Source organism: Pteronotus mesoamericanus, unplaced genomic scaffold, assembly GCF_021234165.1.
Source record: "Pteronotus mesoamericanus isolate MK-2021 breed Mesoamerican mustached bat unplaced genomic scaffold, CSHL_Meso_final scaffold_174, whole genome shotgun sequence".
Lineage (NCBI taxonomy): Eukaryota > Metazoa > Chordata > Mammalia > Chiroptera > Mormoopidae > Pteronotus > Pteronotus mesoamericanus.
Window position 1 is genome coordinate 31,099,135 of NW_026555309.1, and position 27,447 is coordinate 31,126,581.

Genomic DNA, 27,447 nt, shown 5'->3' on the forward strand with positions numbered 1-27,447 from the left:
CTAGAATAAAATAGTCTTGGTTGGTGCTAGAGGTTTTACTTTAATTAAAAAATGATTTTTGTAGACTAAACTGCATTATCAAGGTACTAACCTTTAGCAAGAATATACTCTGTGTCTTACTATATGTTTAAGGTACTAAGTGGATGACATATGTAACATTTTATCCAAGTTAAAGGTGATCAGTTAAAAGTTATATAGAAAATAAATGCCTAAAAGGAAATTTTTTAACAAATCTCACAATAGTATCAAATTTAATAAAATATTTAAACATAAATTTAACCACAGAGTCAAAAACACTTGTATACTGAAAACCATAAAACACTGCTGAGAAAAAAGTAAAGATGACACAAATGGAAGAACTCCGTGTTCATAGATTGGGAGATTTAATATTGTTAAAATGTCCGTATTATCCAAAGTGAACTACAGATTCAATACAATCTCTATCCAAATCCCAAAAAAGATTTTTTGTGGAAATAGAAAAAAATCCTGAATTCATATGGAATCTCATATGACCCTAAATAGCCAAACTAAATTGAGAAATCTTGAGAAAGAAAAACAAAGATGGAGGTCTCACACTTCTTGAATTCAAAACATAACACAAAGACATGGTAACCAATATAATATGGTACTAGTATAAAAGTCCTAAAAGAAAATACAGGACAGAAGCTTCATAACCTTGGTCTGACAATGATTTCTTATATATCACACCAAAAGCAAAAACTGACCAGGTGGATTACATTAAACTAAGAAGCTTCTATGCAGCAAAGGAAACAATCAACAGAGTGAAAAAGCAATCTATGAAATGAGAGAAAAGAGTTGCAAACTGTATAAATGACAAGGGTTTAATAGTCACAATATATAAAGAACTCATTCAACTCAACAAAAACAACAAAAATCCTAAGAAATGAGCAAAGAACTTGAATAGACATTTCTTCAAATAAGTCATAAAAAATGGAAAATAACAAGTGTTGGTGAAGATGTGGAAAAATTAGAACCCTTAGGCACTGTTAGGGGGAAAGTTCTTCAAAAAATTAAATATAGAACTACCATATGATCCAACAAATCCTACTTCTGGATATATACGCAAGAATTGAAAATGGGACCTTGAAGAGGTATTTGCATCGTTATTCAAAATAGCCAAGAGAGGGAAATAATCAACAGATAAATGGGTAAAGAAAATGTGGCATATAGACACAGTGGAATATTACTCAGCCTTTAAAAAGAAAAAAGAAAAAAAGAAAATCCTGTCATATATTACAACATGGATGAGCCTTAAGAACGTGTAAGTAAAATTAGCCAGTCTCAAAAAGACAAATACCGCATGGTTCCACATAGGAGGTAGCTGAAGCAGTCAAACTCTTAGAAACAGAAAGTAGAATGGTGGTTGCCAGAGGCTGGAGGAGGGGGGAAAAGGGGAGAAGCTGGTCAAAGGATATAGAGTTTCGGTTTCTACAAGATGAAAAAGTTGTAGAGATCTCTTGTATAACAACCTGCATATAGTTAACACTACTATACAGTACAGTTAAAAATGGTTTTGAAAGTCAATTTTATGTTATGTGTTTTTAACCACAATAAACAAAGTAAGTTATATAAAAAATAAGCCTTGAGAATTCAAACAAATAAGAACATATTTTCAACTAGATTCTTTAAAAAATCTTTTAGATTACTGTTCTTGGCTTTTGCTGAACTTTTAACTATTGACCTTTGCTAACAAAGCAAATACACCAGTAACACAAAAATAAAATGACTGAAAAGAATCTTCTTTCTGAAATAGATAGCTCAACTCATCTCTTCAAAAACATTAAGTCCAAATACCACAGAAGAAAATGGATGTTGGACACACAATTACGATCCCTGTCCTTCATAATGTAAGTTATTTGGCAAGCTGATTTCACAATGGGAAGGTTAACATTAGTACAGCTCCTATCCAAATTACTAAAATAAGAATTATAAATTCCAAATTAGTAAAGGCCAAACTAAGGAAGTTTTTTGTCTACATCCTCATTTCAGAGAATTTTATAATTTTTCAAGAAACTCAGAAATCAGGTGACCTAGGCTAGCCTGATAGACTCCCAGTCACAGATAATCAAATGTTACAGTGAGAACTGTATTAATAATCAAACGGTATAGTGCGAATTATATTAATAACCACTTGTGTGCACTGCAAGACACACTTGAGACTGAGTATCCTTACCTTCGTCAAACTCAGCATCATCTTCTGTGTGCTGGGGGAAAGGAAAGCAGTTGGTAATTTCAAGCCGATCTTCTACAACCAGGCCCAAAAGCACTCCTTGAACCACCTCAGTTCCTTGTCCTTCCTCTTGATAATGCTTAATTATTTTTAATACCACCTGAAAGAAAATACAGACGTGAGCTTAAACACTGTTCTCATAGTTTACCTTTCCTTTATTTCAAAGAAGAACTAAATAAACCATACTAGTGGGTTTCAAAAACCACAAAATTATGTAACAGGACTAATCAAGTTTCCTACAAATCATTTTCTTTCTCCTCACACAAAGAGCAGCACACACATGGTCTAAATGTACATGTGAAACTCCTAGAGTTTGAAGACATGTCAAAAACATCCATGTACAAGCACTCATGCCTTTTGGGTCAAGGCTCCCTGAAGGTCTGGCAGCCAGGAGTCCTTCCAGTCAAATCACACAGTATCGCCTCAACCTGAGGTTATGAGAGAAGTGATGCTGTTAACCTTTGTTTGCAGGAAGGTAATTTCTTCACACAGTAGAACCATCAATGAGACAAAATAAAAGACTTCAATTATCTGAATGCCTGAAAGCAGAACTGTTCCCCTGACAAGTTCCAACATCTCAAGATGGTTCGTGAACAGAGCATCTCATTACTCAGAGGAAACAATAGGAACACATGTCCAAGAAGGACCTGACTAACAACAGAGAACACAAAGAGAACCAAGTCTCCAGCACTACTTAATTTTTTTCAACCAGAAGGATACACCAAGTAACCTCTAATGGAATAACCAACTCTTGTATTACTTTCTCCTTAAAGATACAGAGGTAGCCATTGTATTCCCATGAAGATAAGGAGGTGGCCACTGTATGGATGAACAGGCAATTGTTTTAGAAGTTCACAGTAACAGTAGCAGTAATCATTAATAAAAATTCCTACAATGCGATGTTGTTAATGTACATAAAGTGCTTTGACTAGTGCTTGGCACACAGTATGTATTCAAATTAGTAATATAATTATTTAGCATAAGCTCATAGCCTGAGGACTAAAGGGCAACATAGTCTAAAATATAATAAAAAGTTCTGAGAGGGAAAAAGAAGTCTAACAGCAAAATGATATTATTTTACTGATTATTGTTTCACTTAAGCAAATACACTATTGATAAAAAGTAATCATCAATAACCAGTTAATGAATGACAACAGGTAACAATTACTGAACATTACGTGTCAGGCAATAGTCTAATTATTTTACATGTATTTCTGAATCATGTAATTCTCACAATTACTCTAAGAAAAAGGTATTACTATATTCTTTTCTACAAATAAGAAAACTGAAGCAGAGAGAAGTTAAATAAATGGCTAAGGGTCACACATCCAAGAAGTGGTAGAGCCAAGATTTAAACTAAGTCACGTTCCAAAGCTTGTACGTATACCTTAAAAAGAGGGAGATAACATTCATATCAGTAACTCAATAATTAAAACAACAGGTTAGTAATAGATGCAAAGCAAAGACTTTGTGATAAATACTTTACATCAAAATGATTTTATACCCATAAGATGCAGACCTCGTAAGGACAACAAGTAGTTACCAGGGCAAAGAGCTTAATGTGAAAGAACACCAACTGATAAGACTGGCAACCTTTCAATACTGTGCAATGCCAAGAAAGTGCACAAACCCTACACATGGCTGTATCACAGACCTCTCCACTTCTTGAAACATACAACATGGGCTTGAACAGTCACGGAGGTATGGGATGAGTTCCAGCTCTCCAGCATTTACTAACTGGGCCCTTGGGAAGGCTATGTATTCTTCCTAAGACTTAGATTGTTAATTTGCAAAATGGAGCTATATCATAGCATTGTTGACATTACTGAAAATGAGATAGTGTACAGTAAATACTTTGCAGAGGGTCTACCACAAAATAAATGCTCAATAAATGATCAACAGTATTGATTTTTGTCAATAAAAAGAAAGCAAAACTATTTAACTCCCTTTCAACTTACCTCTTTGCCAAGGACAATTATTTTCACACTTAAAAATTAGAACAAACATGAATAAGAAAGGATAAACAAAACTAAAAAGAATTATTACAAAGACACCTACCAACTTGTCTAGGTTGCTTAGGTTCCTGGATACTTAACCCTATTAATGGAATCACTGAATCACTATTAAAATCAAAGTAATGAGAGTTGCTAGAAAACATACGAGCTTTGTGTCGCTATTCAGACAAATTCTAAAACTGATTCCTAAATAGCTGATTCCTAGGTGTGCAAAAAGGAGTATTGATGACTAGGACACAACATAGTTTCAGGAAGATGCCAGGCTTCCAATAAACCTTATTTTTAAAAAAATGAGAAAAATTATTATTAAATTTAAAAATCAAGTTATCACTGTTAAACACTGCCTCAACTCTAATAAAAATGAATGTTAAAGAGACTGGGGCAGGGGACAATGTAACCAAACCGCACAGCAGCATGATATGCCTGCCCACAAAGTCAATGCAACTTTTATCAACACCAGCAGAAGTACAGTACTCCAGGAGAAATTATCTCACTTTGCAGCCTGGCTGATTTAGTTCTCTACGATGACCAAAGAAAATTTACCAGTAATAGTACCCACTGAGAGATGGGAAAAGCACAGTGGTTTAACTACCTGGTAAAGACAATCAGTGTGAATGAGTATAGACAGAACAGGGTAATTAGAAGAGAGAAAGCTTAAAACCCTGTGATGAGGGTCAATTCAAGGAATTAAAACTTCCCTCCAGGTAGAGACAATCACAAAGAGCATTTTCCAAAGAGTGAGGCACTCGAGTGTGTGTCTTACTTGGACAGGCAAACTTCGGACCACCGGTGATACTTTCAGGAAAGAAGTTTTCAATTTTAAGGATGATCTGTCATGGGCTGGATGGAAGAGGGCAAAGGGGGAAAAATTGGGACAACTGTAATAAAATAATAAAAATTTTTTTAAAAAAAAAAAGGATGAATTGTCTCTAGCATTTATAGCTGTCCAAAATAGAAAGTCTTCAGGAAAGGCTTGATGATCATTAAAATAATTTCCAACTAGAGTAAGTATGATCTAACCATTTTAATAGAATCTGATGGGATAAAGCATTCAGGAAAAAAATATTTTTTGTCAAAACTAAGCTGACTTATTATTCATTTTGAAATTTTATGGCCTTCCTATTCCCTACATACACACTATAATCTCGATTCTTTTTTTTTCAAAAATGACGTAGTGGAATTGCATTACAAACCTGAAGGTCCATGTCAAAAGGAAATTCCTGATCAACTAATTGACATACAGGGCTTTTGATATTCTAAATAACCAGGAATTTACTGTATACATAAAAACTGTCCATAGATTATTGGTGTTTGTGACAGAATCAATGTTTTGCTCATGAAGAGAGGTTTTACATCTACAACACCTACCCTAGGTACTGGCACATAAAAGTTACTCATATTTGCTGAGAGAATGAATGGTAAACTTTTATCCATCACTTAGGATATGTTAAGCACTCCACTAATTGCCTTACATGCAATGACTTAATTCTTATAACCACTCTGTGAAGTCAGTAACATTATCTTGTTTACTTGACAGATGAGGAAACAGGCACTCTAACACAGATTAAATCAGAAAGGTGAGATCTGATTTCTGACTCCAAAGTACTTCACAATAACTGAGTAACTATAGATGCCCCATATGTTTATAATAACAAGGCTAAAACAGATAGAATGCCGTGGCACCAGTCGGGAACAAATCCCTGTAACTAGGTTGCAGAAGCAGGGCTTCTGCATGCAGTAGGAGTTTGGTGTCCAGTTACCAGCTGAGGGAGCAAGACAAGACTGTAGGGAACGGTGCTAGAGGTCAAATTTTTCTGACCTGATGACTGGAAGTCAACTAGTAGCATCAACAGGAAACCTCCATTAGTTGCAAGAATGCAATACAGCTTTTAATCATCGCCAGCACTATCCTCACAAGCCACAAGACGGGAATGTCCTGTGGCAAAAGTCCCATTTTTGTCACACAGTCTTTTTTTTCTTCCTCCAGCCAATCACATGCCTCTGTCCATAAAACAGTGCTGATACACTTTTAATTAATCCTGTTTATTGTTGCCACGCTCCTTATTTTTACTTCAAAACAGATATGGGAAAAGCTTAATAGTTTTCCAAAACAAAAACATGCTCCTGTATTGTATTTTGTGTAAAAGTGTCATAAATTATCCCACACACTCAGCTCTGTAACATCACTGGTTCTCAGCTTAACAAAATGACCTGGGGAGCTTTTTTAAAAAAAATGTAAGTTAAGAGTGTTCTTACCCTGACTACATATAAGAGGCACCAGTATTTAAAAAAACAAAACAACAACAACAACAGACTGATGCCTCAACCCAATCTCTGAAAGTCAGAGTTCAATGATCTGGGTTGGGATTCCCATATTGATTTTTGATTTTGTTTTTTGGAGGGAGGGGGTTGTCTCTTCCAATTTTTGCTTTAGATGCTCCAGGTGATCCTAACATTCTATTTCATTCTAACTTTTAACGAGGGAGCTTGGACCAGCTTTGCTTTTTTGTTTTGTCTTGTTTTGTTGTAAACTCTTCAGGTGATTATAATGCATGTAAATGGTTAAACCACAACTTTCCTTTCCTGTTTTAAGACCCCTTGTGTTGCTAAAAAGTGAGTGCACTGAGAAATACAGACCCAGAAGTGAGTACTTTATTCATAAAAGCATAAATATCCCCAATAAAGAGGTGCTCAAGCCCTACTTGCAAGAATCCCTACAGCACAGAAGTGAGAGGACAGGTAATGCCCGCGTTCTGCCTGAGAGGCACTCAGGTGTTCTGCAGCAGAGACGTGTGCTTCATGCCTTGACCCCATATTTAAGATTGCCTATAAGCTAACGCTGACCAGATTCTTTTATCCTACAAATCCATGGATAAATGAAGGTCTTCCTATAAATTATGCATCAAGTGATGGAAACTGACCAGCAGAACCTTAAATTACCAAATTCTTCATCTCCCAAACTGTCACATTCACGGTCTAAATGATTATTAACCTACCTGATTTGCCCCGCAGAGTAAGTACTGTTCTATGAATGGGTTAGATGTCTTGAGAGCTGTGTCCGAGCCTTCTGAAGTTTACACATTCTCAAGTTGGGCAGATCTTAGCAAGGAATCCCAGCTTGCAAGATAGCGAACAGATGTCCTGTCTGCACAAATTACACTAGAGCAGGGGACCCCCAAACCCCAGGCTGCAGCCTGGTACCAGTCCTTGGCCTGTTAGTAACCGGGCAGGAGGGAAGCTCCCTTGAGCTTCACCTCCTGTTCCCCGCTCATGGAAAAACCGGTACCTGGTGCCGAAAAGGTTGGGGACCGCTGCCCCAGAGGAACCAATTTTCTCTATTGTCACTATTCAGTGCAGACAATCTTAAGGAGCAGAGCAGACTATTCTGTAATTTCTTTTTTTTAAAGATTTTATTTATTTTTAGAGAGAGGAGAAGAAAGGGAGAAAGAGAGGGAGAAAAATACCGATCAGCTGCCTCTGGTACGCCTCCTGATCAGGGACTGGCCCTGCAACCCAGGCGTGCGCCCTGACGGGGACCCAAACAGCAGCCTTTCACGTTGCAGAACAATGCCCGGCCAACTTGACGGCACTGGTCAGGGCTTTTATAATTTCTAGTGAACGCAACTGTTTTATAAAGTGTCAGGCTTTTTTTTTTTATTGTATTTTTTTTCCATTAACATTTAATCCCCTTATACCCTCTCCCCGCACACTCACCACACTGTTGTCCATGCCCATGAATCTTTTCTCTTTTTTGCTAATTCCCTCTACCCTCTAACCTCCCCGCACCACTTAGCTGTCAGCCTGCTCTCCATCTATGAGTCTGTCCCCACTTCCCCTGTTAGTTCAGTTTGTTCATTAGATTCCACATATGAGTAAGATCTTATGGTACTTATCTTTCTCTGACTGGCTTCTTTCACTTAGCATAATGTTTCCAGGTCCATCCATACTGTCACAAAGGGTTAAATTTTCTTCTTTTTTACAGCTGAGTAGTATTCCACTGTGTAAATGTTCCATAGTTGTTTTACCCACTCCTCTAGTGATGGTCATGAAGTACCAGGCTTTTTTTAAAAGACTACAAGCAAGAAAGGATTTCACTTCTAAGACTGAAAGTATTCTTAGTATTATAAGATAAAATACGAGTAACAATCTAAAATATCCAAATTAACTATACCTGCAGTCAATAAACCTAAAATTTGAGTTAATAAGAATGATGAATAAAATCTTTCATCCTCCATAAATATGAACATTTAGCAGAATCTCTAAGACCTCTGTAAGAAAATCATTTCAAAAACTTTCAATTCCATACTAGGGAACAATTTAAATCTGGCCAAAATAAAAATCATGCTGTCTGATGCATTATAGCAGTTTTCTGTCAAATATGATGTCTGCAAAAATCAGTTACTACAGAAAGATTTAGAAGCCCTGCCCAGAATCACCAGAATTCTGCTATTTCAAATTATTTTGTTCAATCTTTAATCCACTTGTGTATTTATTTATTTGTTAGTGATCTTTAAGGCCAGTTATCCCTGCCAGGCCCTGGGAAAATGAAGATACATCAAACACATAAGGTCTTTGCTATCACAGAGCTCATATTTTGAAACAGCAAGTCTCAAGCTTGTTGGTCATAGGGTCCCTTTCATCACTCTTAAAAATTATAGAGGATCTCAAAGAACTTTTATACTGGTATTTACATATTAAAAATTCAAACTGAAAAATGTGACTGTGAAAAGTGATATGAAGAAAATAAAAAGGGGAATGCAAGGGAAGTAAGCTTAAAGAGTGTGATCCGGAAAAGGCCTCCCTCTGCGGTAACTCCTGAGCAGAGAACTGAAGAACATGCGGTCAGCCCTATGAAGACCTGGGTGAAGAAATTATTTGCCAACTATGGATTTTAAATAATACAAGGTCTGGCACAAATAACGCCCCTTTTTATTACAAAATCATAAGTATGTAATTCTGTAACATAACAATATTGCACTGAAGCACACCATATGACATTTTAGGTGAAACGTTCAAATTAAAACTATAAATTATTACACCCATATTATTGCTCTACCAACCACACTCCAGCAGGCCTTAATTCTGCCAGACCTTAGAGTTTAAATGAATATGCTAGTATTTGCTTTTCATAAAGTACATAAATTATATTTTAAGGGAACAAAAAGGCCGAGGGATGGGCAAGCACTAGGGTGGAAGTAGTACATTTTCATGTTTTTACCAAAATTTCTGGTTTATATAATAAACCCACTCTACTGGCAGAAAGAACTACGTTTTAAGATAGCATTACATAATTCAAGACTAGCAATCTTTTATAATTTCTGTTGATGAATTAAGAAGCATAATGTATTAATAAAGCCTTTTCAGAAGCGGTTCACTATGGCTTTTTAATCAGCAATACTATCTCTAACATTAGTGTCACGGTCAGTCTTCACCTGGTAAACTTTATATCCACGAAGTTACCATCCAAGATTCCTCTAATAAAGGTAGCAGCTTTTAAAAGTTAAGAGTTAAAAAATCAACTATGTAAGAAATACACCTGAAACTTTCAGGCCTTGAAATATGCCAATGGGAAGTACTTTAACCCCATCTACTCCTGTGTACATGTTGAACGAACTGCATTTCTAAAATGTTTAAATAGAGAGCCAACCAAGCTAAAAGAAACTCACAGCCCAAGCACTGGCTCTGTGAGTGAATGCAGCAGTATACAAAGGAACACCAGGCTGCGATACAACCCCAAGGGCTCGGAGCTGAGTTGCAACCCAATCTCCATCCTGGGTCAGGAGATGAGGTCTTAACCTTGTCCCAGTCGGTGAAAAGGAATTTGAAACATTTCCAAAAAACTAGCACTCCATGAAAATTGTTGGTGGAAAGGTAAAAAACAATCATTTCAGTATCATAATTAAATATAAACTTCCTGCATGACTCAAACTCCTATTCCTAGAAATTTACCCAAGAGAAAAAAAAAAAATCCACACACAGAGATATTCACAAATGTTCATAGTAGTGTGATTCAAAGTAGCCAAAAACTGAAAGCAATACAAAATTCTACCAAATGGAGATGGATAAACAAACTGCAGTATGCTCTTTCTATGGAATACTACTCAGCAATAAAAAGGAACAAAACACCAACAATATCAGAAGTGCAATATCAGAGATAAAATCTCAACATTATACTAAGTAAAAGAAGTCAAACAAAATGCTATCTACTATGTGATTTCATTTATATGGAATTCTATAAAAGGCAAACTGGTAAATTTGGTGGCCTGGGAACAAGATAAAGAGGAGGATACTGACCAAAGCGTACACTCTTTTGGGTGAGACAACTCTTATTTTGCATCATGATGTGGTGGCAATGATACAATTGTTTAAAACTACCGTAGTGCATCATGCTCTACATTTAAAATTAGTAGATTTGGCCCTGGCGCATGTGGCTCAGTGGATTGAGCATTAGCCTGCAAAGCAAAGGGTCGCCATTTCAATTTCCAGTCAGGGCACAGGCCTGGGTTGCAGGCCAGGTTCCCTACAGGTGGTGCCCAAGAGGCAACACATTGATGTTTCCCTTTCTTCCTCCCTCCCTTCCCCCTCTCTAAAAATAAATAAATAAAATCTTTTTAAATACATACATACATACATACAGTGGGTTTTACTGTGTATGAATAATACTTTAACTCTAAAAACTACACACACTTTAAAGCCTGCCTGGTGAAGATATAATTCACAGGTGCAACCAATCCCAATTTCATTCTCAGTTTCAGAGTTCAAAGATCCCTTGAAATGCTTTAAGAAACTAAATAAAGTTCCTATATTATATCCCTACATTATGTATAATATATATTTTGTACATCTGTATATAAATATAAGTTTATAATAACTCAAGTTTAATAGCCCTGGGTAATCAAGAATAAGTTAAATTGTATCATTTTAGAAGTCAAAAGTATAACATTTAGAATTTTTCTATTATTTTAATGTATTTTAGAATTTAATGTAATTATATAATAGGTAATTACAGCTGACTAGAAAAATCTGCTATGAAAAATTAACTCATTAGAAAAATGGACAAACGTTTCAGTATTTAATGCTCTGCTACCAAAAAAAGATATGGTTAAAAGAAAAAAACCCCACCTTACCCAAAGTTCTACATTAACAAGTACACTCAGAAGTGTGTAAGCACTAACAGTGACTATTCAGACCTGAAGGCCACAAATCTCTTAAGATCATATGCAGTATTTTGCATCTATGGCGATTTTCCAGGGGGAGGGGGGAGTCCGTGGTATTGGTCAGATTCCCAAAGAGGCCCATAACAAAGGGCTAGAAAGAGCTTTAAAAATTAATAGTAATAGCCCTGGCCAGGTGGTTCAACTGGTTGGAGCACTGTCCCATACACCAAAGGGTTGTGAGTTAAATCCTTAGTCCAGGCACATACCCAGATCCCTGATCAGGGCACATACGGGACGCAACCAGTTCTCTCTCATTATCTCCTCCCCTTCACCCCCCAAAATCAATAAAACACATCCCTGGGTCAGGCAACCGATCAATGTTTCTCTCTCATTGATGTTTCTCCCCATCCCTAGTCCCCCCTTCCCCCTCTCCCTCTAAAATAAAACATATCCTCGGATGAGGATTTTTAAAAAATTAATAGTATTAAATATTAAAAACCTATTATATACATGCAGTTATGCTTTTATTTTTGTATGTACAAGAACAATGTAGGAGGACATATCTTTTCTTTTATGAATCTTTACTCATACTAAGCATGTATTTGTTACTACTTCAAAAAAAAAAAGCAGGTAAGAAAAATTAAAGGATTCCCTGGCTGGTGTGGTTCAGTGGACTGAGTACCGGCCCACGAAGCAAAGGGTAGCCGGTTCAATTCCCCGTTCAGGGCACATGCCTGGGTTGCAAGCCTGGTCCCCAGTAGAGGGTGTAAGAGAGGCAACCACTCATGAATGTTTCCCTCTCTTTCTGCCTCTCTTCCCCTCTCTACAAATAAAATAAAACCTTTAAAGAAAAAGAAATTAAAGGAAAAGATTTTTAAATACAGCAATCACTGCAATTTTCTGCATGAATTTCACCAAGAACAAAGTAATATAATTTCCTTTTTTGACATTACTACTGAGTTGACAGAATTATGTGAATATATGTGAATATATCTTCATTTTAGCATGTTCTTTTGGGCATGACAAAAATATATATGAGCTGAATAAGTGGCTTCAAAGGAGAAAAAGAGAAAATCCATACACCATAAGCCTGAGCACCTGCTGACTTTAAATTCTAATGTCTTGTTGATATGATTACTCTTCAACTCTATTCACATTTGTTTCTGCACATACAAATTACCAGAAAATATGACTATGTACACACAACTAGGGCAAGAGAAGTAACTTCTAGACATATAGACTGGTTTTTGACATGCAGAGAGATCTGTTTAAGAGAAGAAGCCTAATCTAAGCCAACTGTAAATCAGCAAATACCAATTTAAACTTTGTGCAAACTGATGGTAGTAATAAATCTTCACCACAAAAAGCAGCAGGTTTCTCACTGTCCCTGTAACACACATAAAAGGATCTGCTGAAAGACAGGTGGAATGATTAGGGACAAAGTAGTTTTATATCTTAGAACTATACCAGCTATCATTTTTACCCTTCCTTTATAAAAAGCTGAGTTCATAGAGAATGCTCAGAGACTGCAACCCGAACTGTGCAACTAGAGTACGCAGATGCTGAATCTACCTGTTCATCTTTTTAAATAGCTCACAAATAAAGAAATGCTGAAATTCCTAAAACATTTTACCACTAAAACTAATAAAAAAGTACAGTGAGTATTTTGTGATCACAACTGTCTTTTAGATACGGTGCTACTAAATATTTTATGCTCTGATTACAGGAAGATGCTATTAGCTAAAATAGGTATGAAAATCATTTATAATACTGCTTCTCAAGTTATCAGTGGTGAAGAACCCATCTTCTTCCAGTGAATGACAGACTAGCATTTCAGTAAAATAAAAACTACTTACTAGAAAAGTGAAAAAAATGTTAAGAGAAGAAAACAAGCCCAGAGATGACACTTCTGGCTACCACAGCAGCATCCATCGGCTATGAACACTTCTAAATACTTCACCTCGATCCTGTGTTTAGCTCATGCAGATCAGTAAACAGCTCACGAAGCACAGTCGACACCTTGGGTAGCCCTGGTTCACAGAGCCCATAACGTTAAGCAGGTTAGACAGCTTTCCCGCAATGCCAGAAGTTGACCATTCAGATTTAAGAATCAAGTACTTCTTAATTTATGTCACTGATAGTAAGTCTCTCGAAATTATCTCAATAGGTTATTATCTCAGTAGATGTGAGCACCAACCCCACAGCTTTCTCTACCGCCCCCTACTGCTTCTGTAAGAGAGGGCAGGCATCCTCCTAGGCTGGGGTCAGACCACCGTTCTCTTTGGTTTTTATTCTAACACTGTAATTTACAGGAGTGAAAACAGACTAATTTCAGCAGTAGGAGCCCACTTTAAATCAGAAGGTCTGTAAGACAGAGGTAAAACTGAATTCTTTATCCATGAGTGAGCCCAGCCAAAGCCCCAACACTCAAACCTTGATTTGCTATTTTCCACTTATTGTCTAGAACACAACTCTACATTAATCTTTATTTGTGGAAAAATAACATTCAAGTGAGAGAGATAACTTCAGTAAAACCTTAAGATTAATTCTTATCAGTATATACACAAATATGAACCTCTGGTCTGTACAACAGAAAAATCCTAGAGGCCGGGCACTAGAATCCAGAAGAAAGTTTAAGGACCAGCTCCATGGCCCTAGGCAAGTTACCTTGTCCATCCTAGCCTCACCTATCTCCTGTGGGGCTCAGTCAGCCAGCCAGTACCTAGCTATAGCATTACTGCAAAGGTTACAAAGAAATACATCCAGAGTACCCAGCACACAGTGCATACTTAATCCATAGTAAATGTTAGCTACTCAGGAAACAGTTACAACTATTATTACAATAAACATTTCCCCTGATTTCATTTACTCATCCATTCATCTATCCTACAAATATTTACTGAGTGACTAGAATATGCAAGATACCCTTGTGGCACTGAGACTTTTCCGCCCACGAAGGTCAGAGTCTATTCCTCAGAGGATGTAACTTAATACTTATTAAAAATCAACCACCTGACGTCAAACTTTTATTTTTTGTTAAAACTTATCAGTCATATATGGACCTAGAGCTATCTCTTGTAACAGACATTACCAAAGGGTTTCAGGACAAGATATTCGAAAGTCAAGTGAGATTAAACAGATTTGTACATACCTATGTGTTTGTGTGTGTGTGTGTACATATGTATGTATGCATGTAAGTTTCCTTAAAAACATCATTATCCTTGCTAAAAAGTAAAGACTAGATCCACTTCAAGAGTTTCTTAAAAGTCAGAGATAAAAAGACAAGACAGAGCCCAAACTATACCAGCTGCTGCCCAGAGGAAAAGACGTCCGGCAGGACACGTCATCCCTAGCAGGCTTTACTCCAGTTTTACAGATCAGGGAGGTGAGGTCCACAGCCTGAATGTCTCGCATCCATCACCGTCAAAAAACAGCTATTACGGTAAAATTTTAGTCTCAAAGAAACGGTAATGCCCCAGAATCTCCCTTTAGCATATTCTGTAAAATCAGTATCTAGACTTTCATTTAATTCTGGCATCTTTCAATGACTGATCTGTGAACTTGGCAGTTTTCTTATTTGGTTAAGCCTAGATCATTTTTTCTAACACTGAACAAAGAAGGTAGTTATTGCCAAAATGTAAATTCAAAAAGCAGAAAGCAGCATTAGTCTTAAATTTAACACATTTTATGGCTCAAGTGGGATAGAGGTTCCATTTCATAACTGGCTAAGTCAAATAATAAACAGGACTTAAATCACTGCTGCTAAGTTTTGACATGAAAGAATTTTAAGTAATTTCAATAGGAAAAAAAAGATATTTTGCTCCTGACACACATGGGATTAGTTACAGTGCTCCAATACACTTAATCAATATCACCTCTATAATATTTCAGTTGAAAGAGCATATTTCATTATTTTTCTCTTGGACCTAATGCTCACTGATGGTCCACAATTTTAAACTTAAATCAAGTAATAATTGCTGGGAAAGGGGGGAGAAAGGCAATGAGGCCTCAAAAAATTCAACAAAATAGCACTGCCTTCATCATGAAAATTGGTCCTGAGAAAGTACAATGATCAATCAAACATACAAATGTATGATCGCAATTAAATGTTAACTGATACCAATGTGTAATTCATAACATTAAGTTTTTACTTTACCAACTCAACACCTATAAATAATCTGCAAATTTTCCCACATGTATCTGGAAGGTAATTTTTCTAAACTAAAATGAGTGATAAACAGGTGTGGCTGCAACAACATTTCTTTCCTTTCTCATACAAAACAAAACATTTCAACACTACTCCTAGCTAGCTGTCTTCTTCCTAACACATCTAGTTTATTAAATTCAGAAGCATCTGAGCAGCTTCTGGGAGAGCCGGCACACCAAGAACTCCAGCAGCTCCAGGCAGAAGAGCCAAGGAGGTTCGCCGCCCCCCGCCGCCCCTCCCGTTCCTATCTGTGGGCCACCATGGTCTGGCAGCCCCCCACCGCCCGGGCCAGCCCCTGCCACTCTGGCAAACTTTGGGGATTCCAGCCCCGCCCCTCCTATATTATTTTTAGGGTGTATTCACTTAACACACACACACACACACACACACACACACACACCACCCCCGACCCCCACCCCCCCCCACACACACACACCACCCCCGACCCCCACCCCCACCCCCACCAGAAACAAATGAGTTCTGGAGAGTAAACTCAAACATAGAGCAACTACAAAAATGAATACTTCCATAAAGCTCCTTAGTAGAAGAACAAAAAAATCTGGTCAGAAATCTGAAATCTTTGTAAAATCAATAGTTTACATATATTTGTAAGTATTTTTTTAAAAAAACTGTAACATAAAATTTACCATCTTAAGAATTTTTGCATATAGTTCAGTAGTATCAAGCACATTCACACTGGTGTGCAACAGATCTCTAGAACTTTCATCCTGCAACAGTAAAACTACATAGTAGGCTCACTGAACTCATATCCCTCTCTCCCAGCCCCTGTGAACCGCCATTCTACTTTCTCTCTCTGAATTTGACTCCTTTTGGTATCTCATATAAGGGATCATATAGTTATATTTTAAGATCTCTCTTAGCAACTTCCAAATATACTTTACAATACTGAGTAGACGTATTTATTTTATAACTGAAAAGTTTGTACCTTTGACTCCCTTCACCCATTTGGCCCACACCCACCCCACCCCACCCCACCCCACTCCCCAAAAAGCAGCAGCAGCAGACTCCTGCATGATTTAGAAGGTCTTGCCCTGGCTGGTGAGGCTCAGTGGACCGAGCACTGGTCTGAAAGGTCAAGAGTTCAATTTCTGGTCAGGGCCCACGCCTAGGCTGTGAACCAGGTCCCCCGTGAGCCATGCAGGAAGCAACCTGTGGATTCTTCTCCTTCTTTCTTCCACCCTTCCCATCTCTAAAAATAAATAAATAAATAAAATCTTTTTATAAATTAAAATAAGAAAAAGACGGTCTTAAGGTGGTTTTGGGTTTTGTTTCTGCTTCCCTAACAGAGGGCAGCGCTCGCTAAAACAGGTCGTGGAGGAAACATTAGAGAGCAACCGTGACAGCCTCTGAGAAGATGGTAGGTGAAGACAGGGATGACAGCGAGTTTCTTTTCACTACATACTCTTTTTCACCTTTTGATTTGTGTATCCTGAGTATCCAGTGTCATGGCTGTGTTTAATTAAATAGGTTTAATAAATTAAAAGGGCTTTAGTTTTCCAGTGTAAGAAGTATACACCACTGAAATTGCAGGTGGTGATTACTCACCCTCTTTCTCCTGAAGAGGTTGCTGGGGTCTGAGACAGGCCACCCCAAAAGACCCCACAATGGCATATTGATTACTTCGAATTAAGGTTACTTGACAAGATACTGGTGCCAGAAGAGCAAGTTGGCCCGCTCATCTCCTTGAGTGCAGGAAATAAATCACCGCTGCAAAAGGAGCCCTCCCCGCTCTAGGACGGCTGAGAGAGCCAGAGCTGGACCCAGAGCCGCTATAAACACTGTTAACTGACTATCCGAGCCCAATCTTTGTTTAGATCCCTCTCTAATGAATACCCACCTTGCTTAGATTCCCTTCTACTGAGCACTAACCTTCTTGTCCTGTCAATTCTTCACAAATTTGTTGTCTATCTAAAAAATAGGAAAAGGTGTCTGGTTCAATCACTTCTTTGAGCCTCATTTTATGATGAGAGAGCATCATATTGTGATTCTCCCGTGCACAGGTATTAAATCGGATTTTCTCCAATTTATTTTGTCTTGTGTCAATTTTATTGTTTTATTATTAGTCCAGCTTGAAGAACTAAAGCAGAGTAGAGGGGGGAATTCTCACCCTCACCAACAAGGTCCTTTGAAGCACAACTGAAGTATTAGGCATTTCTGCACAAAATATAAAACAGGGATTTTCTTCTATCCAAAAGGAAAAAATCTTGGTTTTGATTGTTTTAAAGACTACCCTTAAACCAAACTTGAAAACAGTACCTACAAGCCATCATTTGGAGGCTAAAAACAAAAGATAAGGAGGATCTTAAAAGCCAGGCTATAAAGTTTGACTTTGTGTCATGGGAACTTCCAAGGGTTTTTGCATTCTAGGTCTACAGTTGTCCTTTAACATGATTATTTACTCTGCAGCACCATGTGTGAAGGTCAAGTACAAAATGGAAGCCCTAGACCAGCCAGTCACAGGAGGCCTTTCCAATAGTTCAGGTAGGAGAGTAAGACGGCAGCAGCCACTGAGCAGCTCAGACTCACTTGTTTGTTCACCTTGCTCCACTTCCTCCGCAACCACATCTGACAAACCCGCTATGGCTGGGGTTGAGATATTAATTCCTTAAGTCAAAATTGAAGAAAGAAAGGAAAGTGAAAAGTGCACTGCCTTCCAAAGAAACGACTGAGAAGTAGCAGCAAGCAGGGAAATCGTACACATACCACCAACATGTACCACACACTCCACAAGCACTGCCTTATTTTACTTCTTTAGCTGTTTAACTTTCTAAGAAGCAAAAAGGTTGGGTCAAGTTTAAATGACTGAGCTGCCCCTTTCCACATCAGAACTACTGACCATGAAGGCCGCACCTGCCTCTCCCATCTGCCTCGCTGGCTGGCAGGGAAGGATCAGCGCTTGCGTGCGGTGAAGGAACAGGCTGGGTGGGGCGACAGTGAAGTCTAGAGTGAAAAGCCAGGCTGGTCCAAGGCGTCCTGCAGGCTGTAGAGTACAGTTTAATCAGAGTGCCATTTTTCTTTGGGTTAAAATGGTTTTAATTGTTGGAATGCACAATTTTTTAATATGCGAATTTTAAAAAGTTTTGAAACCAGAAAGGAGAGAAAGAGATAAGGAATACAGACAATACAGTTATGAACTGAAAAACTAAGTGATCTTAAGAGAATCTGAGGGAAATGAGGAACAACAAAAGAGGATACTAGAAGCCTGGGTACCTTGGGCAGATGATGTCATCACTAATGGACAAGAAATACTGAACTGAATCACTGTAACAAGAATACTAACACACATAATTAATTTTTAAAATAAAAACTATGATTTTTAAAAAATCCTAACTTTCAGTTGCCAACACTGCCAAGAAACCATATAGCATGCCAGTACTCTTTTGGGGGGAGGAAGTAAACTGTATTACATATACAACTATTCTAGAGAGCTAAATTAGGCAACAAGTTTAAAATACTTAAGAACATGCATAACCTTTAACCTATTAACTTCATCTCTAGGTATTTACTAAAGCATAGAAAAAACAATAAAAAAGTAAAGGCCCAAATCTTAAGGGTGCTATCCCACCCTCATGTTATGAGTTTATAAACTGGCTAATTATCTTTTTGGGTTTTCTGTGATTTCTCCAAACTTTTCTTACAAATAATGTATATTGTTTTTGTTTTATACCTGTGACATTCATGTAATACTGGGTGGGGACGGGTGAATAACATCTTAAAATGTTATGACAAAATATAGCCAATATTCAGACTCAAAGTGTAAAAAGGTTTGTATTTTGACTAAGTTACCACTATTTTGCTGAATCAATTTTTTTTTTCTTCCAAGCTTGGGTTTGGTACCAATTTCAACAAAAATACAGAACACTACCCTGACATACAGCAGTATACTTTCAAGTTTAATGAAACAATACAGTTTGCCATCAATAGATGGATATGTAAATTATACTGTACTTTGATATTGAATATAATCTTCATAGGCTATAACCATTTTACAGAATGATCTTCTATAAATAGGAGCTAACAAGAAAAACTGAAGCTTTTAGTATATTTTGCCTTTCAGTATATTTTCTCCTATATTACCAAAAGAAATAATATCCAAGTACCATAATTTAAATAATTTACACAAAATTATAAACTAATTTCCAAGAGAAAAGCAAATACATACAAGTTTTTGTCTACGTGTTGAAATCAGAAGTTCTTATCAGAGAAACTAAGGTGGAATTAGTAAAGTAAAAAAGTGAGACTATTTGACTACTTTTAGGAACTGGCAAAGGCCTTCTTCGAAGCTCTGTAGAGGCTTTCTCCCCAGTACTGGGGCTAGGACTGAGCTAAAGGCCCAGAAAAATGCTGTCAAGGCTTAACATACTTGGATTTGCTCAGCCAAACTCATGAATTCCTGGGCATAAAGCTGAAGATCAGAATTTATAATTTTACAGAAACAAGTTGAAGCCAATGATGACAAGAAAGCAAAAGATCAGAAACCAACAGCCTGACGTGTACTTAGTGTGCACCCCCGCCTTTTCATGTCTGCATAGGGAGGCATTTGAGGAGTACAGCTGCCATCTCATCTAGGACAGATACTCGGAAACAACTCAAGTTAAAATTTTTCATGATATTCCATTTACTTGGTAAAGATCCAGTCTGGAACTCCACTGTAACTAATACCAACTACTAAAATCCATACCAACTACTAAAATTGTTATCAACAATGCTTAAACATCATTAGGAAATCATATATATATATATGTATTTATTATATGAAGGACATGCATTATTCTCATATTAAAGCAGAAGAAACTAAGGCCCAAGGATGCTAATTAAATCACCTCCTCCATAAGAAATGCAGTGTACGCTAGGCTGCTTAAATCATCCCAAGGTAGCTGTAAGAAACAACACTAGTATAGCTTGTCATCATACTGAACTTGCCAAGAACATAGGAAGCATTGTAAGAAAGGGTTTTTAAAAAGACAATAGATGTCAGTAAGCCTTCTGAACTTCAGGGAAAGGAACAATGGCCAGGATCTGCACAATTTATCCAAATCTCAGAAGCATCCTGAGATGGAAAAGTCAGATGGATTTAGGTTTATCTAGTTAAACCAGGTAAACTACCTTAATTAAGAATGTCTATCAGTACTTCCAACTTTCCTTAATATACCTTCTATTTTCTTCAATGTTAATCCCCAGTATCTTATTTTGTGTGACCCATAGGCTAAAAAGGTTGCCTTTTTCCAAACTTGAGATTCTTTACTAAGTTGACTTCTTTTAGCTATTAACTCTTCTCCTAAAATATAAGATTATTAAATACAAAGATCTGGCTATATTAGCTTTCTCACACATTTTAAAGTTATAAATCTGTAAGAGACTTAAGTTTTGGAAAATATACTTCCTGATGCTCGAGGAAGGAACACTGGATTATTTTGTGAACACCTATTTCCCCTCATCCTGACATTCACCAAGTTACATGATCTATATATACCTGCGTTTTCACATTTGTAAAATGGAGATAATAATAATGGTTCCTACATCAAGGAGCTGTCATCTGATTCAATGCTATAATATATGTAAAGTACTCTGAACAGTAGCTGACAAAGAATAAGAGCTAACATCTACTGAGTCCTTAAAATGTATGAAGCAGCTATTGTAATGGAAAGCAGAATGAATCCATATTGGCAAGATGTGATCTGAGTTCAAGCTCTAGTATCTATTTACTTTATGTCCTTGAAAGGCCATTCAGTTTCTATAAGTGACTGAATCATACGTATAATCCAGCCAATGCTGGTTTTATTGGAGCTCCTGAAGCTCCTTAAATATGACAATGTATATCAAATGTTCCTATCTACTACAAAAAGAGATTATTTAAGCAGTAACATCTTACTTGCCAAAGCAAAAAATCTAACTGGTTAAACTGTCAGCCTGCATACTTAACTTAACCCTCATTCAGAGTGCCCTTCGCCCCGCGTGAGGAATAACGCTAGTAAGACTGCTTGTCTAGTTTTCATCCGCGGCAAATGAAAAGCTGGACATCAGTGGGGGTAAAAGGTAAATTTAACAAAATAAAGGCAGCCACCTGGAAGATAAACTACGTAAAGCACCTAAAATTCAAAGATGGGGGCCTTTATTACAGAAATAAACAGATGTAAGTACCCCAAGGGATTGAGGACTCTTGTCTAGTACGGTACAGTAAATTATGTTCTTGATGATAATACTAAGACATCAAAACATGGCTAAGCTGTGTTCAACATTTTCTGACTAAAGAGGCAGAAACAGATGTAATACAGTTCAGAAAGATTCAAACTTAAAATGACTAAAATATAACAGTTGAGGTTTGAAAAGTGTTTCAAGTTACCTGACTGAACTATTCACATATGTGAAGCAACTTATTCTCCAATAAAGTCAGAAAATGAAAGGAGCCAAGAGCCATACAATGTTTTTGTTGTTAACATATTAAAAGGCCAAAGCATATTTTATGTAAGACCAGATTGTGAACAAGAGCTTCCATTTCATAGAGTTTAATAAGCTGTATCTGGACTCTATAATTTCATACGGTTTCCCACACCAAAAAAAATAGTGGCAAATATCATAGACTTAACATACCTGAATTATTCATTTTGGTTGACAAAGCACTTTGATCAATATTTTCTCATTAGATCTGAATAACTATCAGGTAGGTAGGGCAGAGATAACATCTCCAAAGCTATTGCCTGGATCAGATGTTATCTAATCAAACCTTCCTACACAGGCTCTTGTAAACAACAGATGCTCAATTAACATTAGCTGTTTTTCTTACAAATAAGACAATGACACCTAAAAAGACGAAGAAATGTGAGCAAGTTTATAAAGCTCCCTGATCTTCTAGCCTCGCTCCAGTGCTCTTTCCTCACCAACACACTCACTTCTCTAAAGCATTTACTAACCCAGTTTCCTCATGATACATTTTCCAGAAAATTTCTGTACAAGACTGTAATAATTCATTCACAATATCTGACACTTACAAAAACTGCAGTGAACAAATCTTACACTTATCCTGCTCTCAGGAAGTTGGTAATTTAGTGTGAGAAGACAACCAACCAACAAGTAAATAAAGAAATTCAGACAGTAAGAAAGGCCCGAGAGGGTGACGACACAGGGTCAGTGAACCAATGAGGACACCGTGGATCAGGCAGAAGGTCCCTGCGAGGTGACATCTGAGCTGACATCTAGATGACAAAAAAGGACATAAAACTCTTTTTCACTCATTAATAACATTCTCTCCTTTACTTCCAAGGAGGGATGAGGTAGCTTACAACTTTAACCAACAGGTAACTTCTTACATGAAGGGGAAAACCAAATTTAAAAGGCAATAGCTTTTGACAGGGTTGGGTTTCAAGCACTGGAGCTACGTGAGACAGAAGCATTTTGTACATAAGCCTTCAGATCACCATCTCAGGGAGAAAGGAAAAATACATAAACAATAAACCATTAATTACCAGTGTATGGTCACATACCAAGATGAACAATACAAGCCGTCATCAGTAAAAAGTTCAAAGAAAGGAGGAGATTCATGTGGACCAGAGTGGTACTTCTCAAACATTAATACGCTATATAAATCCCCTGATACACTAGGCCAGGAGAGGGGCCTGCGATTCTGAGACACTGTATTTCTACACTTCTAATGAGCTATTAAGGCCAATTCTGCTTGTTGCTGGTCCATGGATCATACTTTGTAAGTATCAAAAGTATAATGTATATAAGAAAGGTAAGATTCACATTGGTTGGGGGGAACAAAGTGGGTTTTACATGGTAAGCTCAACAGGAAGAATTAGCCCAATTTTGTCTAGGAACAATGAAACCACTGGACTACAATGAAGGTCCACTCCTTCATTCCAAAAGGATATACTGCGCACTGATTCTGCACAGGGTACAGTAAAGGACACATTGACCAGTCTAGTGGAATGCTCAACTAAAAGATGATTGAGAGGTACCATTTTTACACAAGGAAAATAGCGATTTAGTTCTCCATTAACAGTCATAAAGAAATATGTTATAGCTATACAATGAAATGCTATATAGTAATGAAAATGAACAAATTACAACTGCTCACTCAAGAGTGGCCTAATCTCGATCATGATGTGAGCTACATATACATTATAATTCAAGACAAAAGAGAACGTACTATGATTTAGTTCATTCATATCTATTAATATAAACTAGCAAAACTAAATAAACTGTTTAGGAATACTCTGTGTGGTGAAGCTATTAAAAAAACAAAAAATTAATGAATCAAAGATCACAATAGTGATAATAGGGTGGGGAGAAGGGATGGGAGAAAGGATGAAGAGGGAAGGGGTTTCAGAGATATCTGAGGTTTTCTATGACTCAAGCTAAACGTCAAGTGACTAGCTGTGTACTTTGCAATTACTTACACTATGTATTATAGACACTATTTTGCATATATGACATTTTGACTTTTTTCTTTACACTTCTTTGTTAATGTTACCAATGATTTTTAAAAACTAAGTCTGGAAATTGGTGGTCCAGATTCTAACAGTGGAAGACTGCTAATATTAATTTTTAACCACTAACTTCAAGAGGGAAAAAGTGGGGATTAAGAATGCAGCAGAGTGCTAAGTGAAGAGACAGAGCTGAACATTTCAATATGGGAAACTCTTGAAAACGTTAAGATGTTAAGGAAACGGTAACATTAAAGAAAGAGAGGCACTGATAAATAGGACCAAATGTAGGAAAGGAAACATTCAAGAACACAAAAAGAAAAATTGGGCTTGGCCACTATTAAGGTGCCAAGAACAAATGTGACTAAACATCACGCTTACCAGACAGTTCTGCGTGGCTAGAATTACAGATCCTAAAAAGCCTGGAAATACTAGAAACTAAACCTAAACGCAAAAGCAAGGACAACATGTGATGAACCTTGAATTCATTGCCAAGTCACTGAAAACATTTCCGAAAGGCAGTTAACAAGATCTGAACTTTCACAGTAAGTGAATGTTTTAATAAAAGTACGACGAATCGACTGAAGAGGGCTAAGACAACAATTCAAGATACCATTAAAATAATCTATTAAAGAAAGTTATGAGGACATGAACTAGAATATAAAAATAAAATATTTTATTCATTCATTCATTTCTTCTACTGATCTCAGTTAACAGTTTCAGTACTGGGAATATGAAGTGAAAAAGCATAGCCCCCTGGCCTGCCCTCAGTAGCTTGCATTCTGCTGGAGGAGAAAAGACCAATAAATAAATAAATAAATAAATAAATAAATAAATAAATGCTATGAAGGAAATGCAGGGTGGTGTGATAGAGACTGCTGGGAGAAGGCTCCTTCTGACAAGGTTATTAGGCAAGGCCTTAGGCCTTTCTTGAGATGGTGTTATTTAAGCCAAGAGGGCAGGAGTACTTGGGAGGCTATTTCAGTCAGAGAAAACAAAGAACTGAAAGGTCACTGTGACTACAGCCTAGAAGAAAATATGACGTGCGTTTGCAGAGACAAGAGTAGCAGGACCTTGAGGACTGCGGTAAGAAGTCTGTAGTTTAAGGGGATATGATCAGTGGCACCTGGATGAAAAGCAGATGAATTTGATATATTTTGGAGGTGAAACCAACAGGATTTGCCAAGGGACTGGATGTTGGGGGTGAAAGAAAAAAAAAAGACAACAAATGTAGGTTAAAAACTACATTTTCTGACTTCTTTAAATGGGTAGATGGTAATTCCACTCATTAAAATGGGAGAGACTAAGGTAATACAAAGGGGGGGAGAGATGAAAGAGGAGAAGTCACTAATTTTATTTTGTACATGTTCAATCTGAAGTGCCTATACCAATCGTTATGGTGAAGTAGGCAATTGTGTATTCAAGAGCGGCATTCAAGAATCAAGTCTGGCAAGAAATATAATCTAGTAGTTATCAGAATATAAATAATAACTAAAACCAAGAGAGGAGACCTTAAAGAGTTTACTACTACAACTATTTACAAACAATAACAGCAGGGAAGAGAAAATGGAAACTTACTACGTCCCCAGATACTGTGCTATCGAACCATATTCTGCCGATTTTAAACCTCAAAACAACTCAGATGAGGAAAATAAGGCATAAAGAGATTACGTAACTTGCCCAGTGTCATGCAGCTAACCAGATGTGGGATTCAAATCCAAACAGTTTAGCGACAAAAGTGTGCTTTTTAACTAATACTTTGTTAAACTGACAAGCAGAGACCAGATATTAGCAACTCTACACCCAAATCCTGAGGCACTCCAGCATTCACAGATGGGGAAAGAAGATGATGGTTATTCCAATTATGCCATTTCAGGTAAAGCGCTGAAGCACCAGCTCAAAAGTAGCTACAAAGTAGATCTCCACTTCGGAGTTAGAGGTGTCACGTCCAGCAGGGAAGCAATAAAGTTTACCTTACCCTCTCCCCACTTCCAAAAGCCTTAGAGCCCTAGATCGTTCCTGACACCTCGGTCACCTACTTGTCTCCCAGAAAATTCTTTCTGCAAATCCCCTCTTCTAAGCGTCTCTAAACAAGACCCCAAGAACCTGTCACACCCCTAGCCTCGGTCCCCTTTCTCAGCCCTCAACTGCCCCGTCAGATGAAGGGGAAGGCTGTTGCGTCTCCCGAGCAAAAAGTATAGATGAAAGGGGAGGATCTTAGGAGAAAACCTTGGCCCAGCCTCACCTAACCCAAAAGGGAAGCTGCGAAAAAGCCCTTCTGCCGGGCCCGGGCTGGGTACTACGCTGCCCACGTGGGTCCCGGGAGACGGCGTCCCACTCACCAAGCCATCGATCTGCACTTGCTTCACGGCCGAATCTCCGGACCCCCCTTTGCCTTTGCCTTTTCCTGCCGCTCCGGTGGTGGAGCTACCAGACGTGGTGCCCGAGCCGGTGCCTTCCTTGCGGGACGCCATCTTTCCAGCGGGACAGGAAGAAAGAGAAACGTGAGTAATCGGAAGCGGAAATACAAGCTTCACGTGACGTCATGCGCAGTGCGACGTTCGAGAGGAAGAGCGGGGAGGAAAGGCTGGAGTAGGGCCCTGCCTACCCTCTCTTCAGCCTCACTTCCTTCCCTGACGGAACTCTGTGCGTTTGAGGCTTCCCTGTAGAAAGCTTTAAGACAAAGTAGGCTTTTAAAAATGTTTTCCGTTTTCTGTTTAGTCTCCATTATGCTGTTGATCATAACAACATAATTCACTTCTAATTTTTTGGTTAATCCCAGTCCCCAGTCTCGTAAACTATGAAGTTTCACTAACTTCTATTACTCATATTAGGAAAAGATGTGATTTATCCAACCTCATTCTGTTAATTATTGGTGACTGGTGTTGCATTTTGTCTTGTGTCATTTTAGATGGCTGTCGCTAACCGCTTATACAGACGTTAATTAAAGCATGGGAACTTCTTTCAGAATTACCAAAACTAATAGCCCTTTGCTGCTATAGGTTTCATGTAAGGTTAACGTAAGTAAAGAACCAAGAAGTTACTTTATGCAAAGTGTTGAAGTATGATGCAGAATACATTCCCTAATCATGCTTACTTAACTTCGAAATACACATCTCGTCTTTAAAAAAAAATACTTGACAGCTTTAGAAAACCATCTTAAGGAACTTAAAACATTTATCTGTTTCCAAATACGTTTTGCCTATTTCTTATTTTTGAAATGTTTACTCATTCAATATATACCTAGGCAGAACTGATGAAGTGGTTACATCAACAAAGGCCTAACCCTAAAACTTGCTCTGAAGTTTTTGTTGTGGTGTTATATAGCAATCTGGGAACAGACACTGTTACACCTGAAAAATTCCTGATA

General features: G+C 37.6%; 1 protein-coding gene across 1 annotated transcript in view; it reads right to left on the reverse strand.

The window, feature by feature from the left end:
- Positions 1 to 26,594, reverse strand: part of EIF3H (eukaryotic translation initiation factor 3 subunit H) — an 89,489-nt gene extending 62,895 nt beyond the window's left edge. The window contains exons 1-2 of the mRNA XM_054590419.1: positions 26,420 to 26,594; positions 2,195 to 2,351 (exon numbers count right to left, since the gene is read on the reverse strand). Of these exons, the coding sequence (XP_054446394.1) occupies positions 2,195 to 2,351; positions 26,420 to 26,551 (289 nt within the window). The 5' untranslated portion in view covers positions 26,552 to 26,594. The remainder of the gene's footprint in view (positions 1 to 2,194; positions 2,352 to 26,419) is intronic.
- Positions 26,595 to 27,447: the final 853 nt, after the last annotated feature.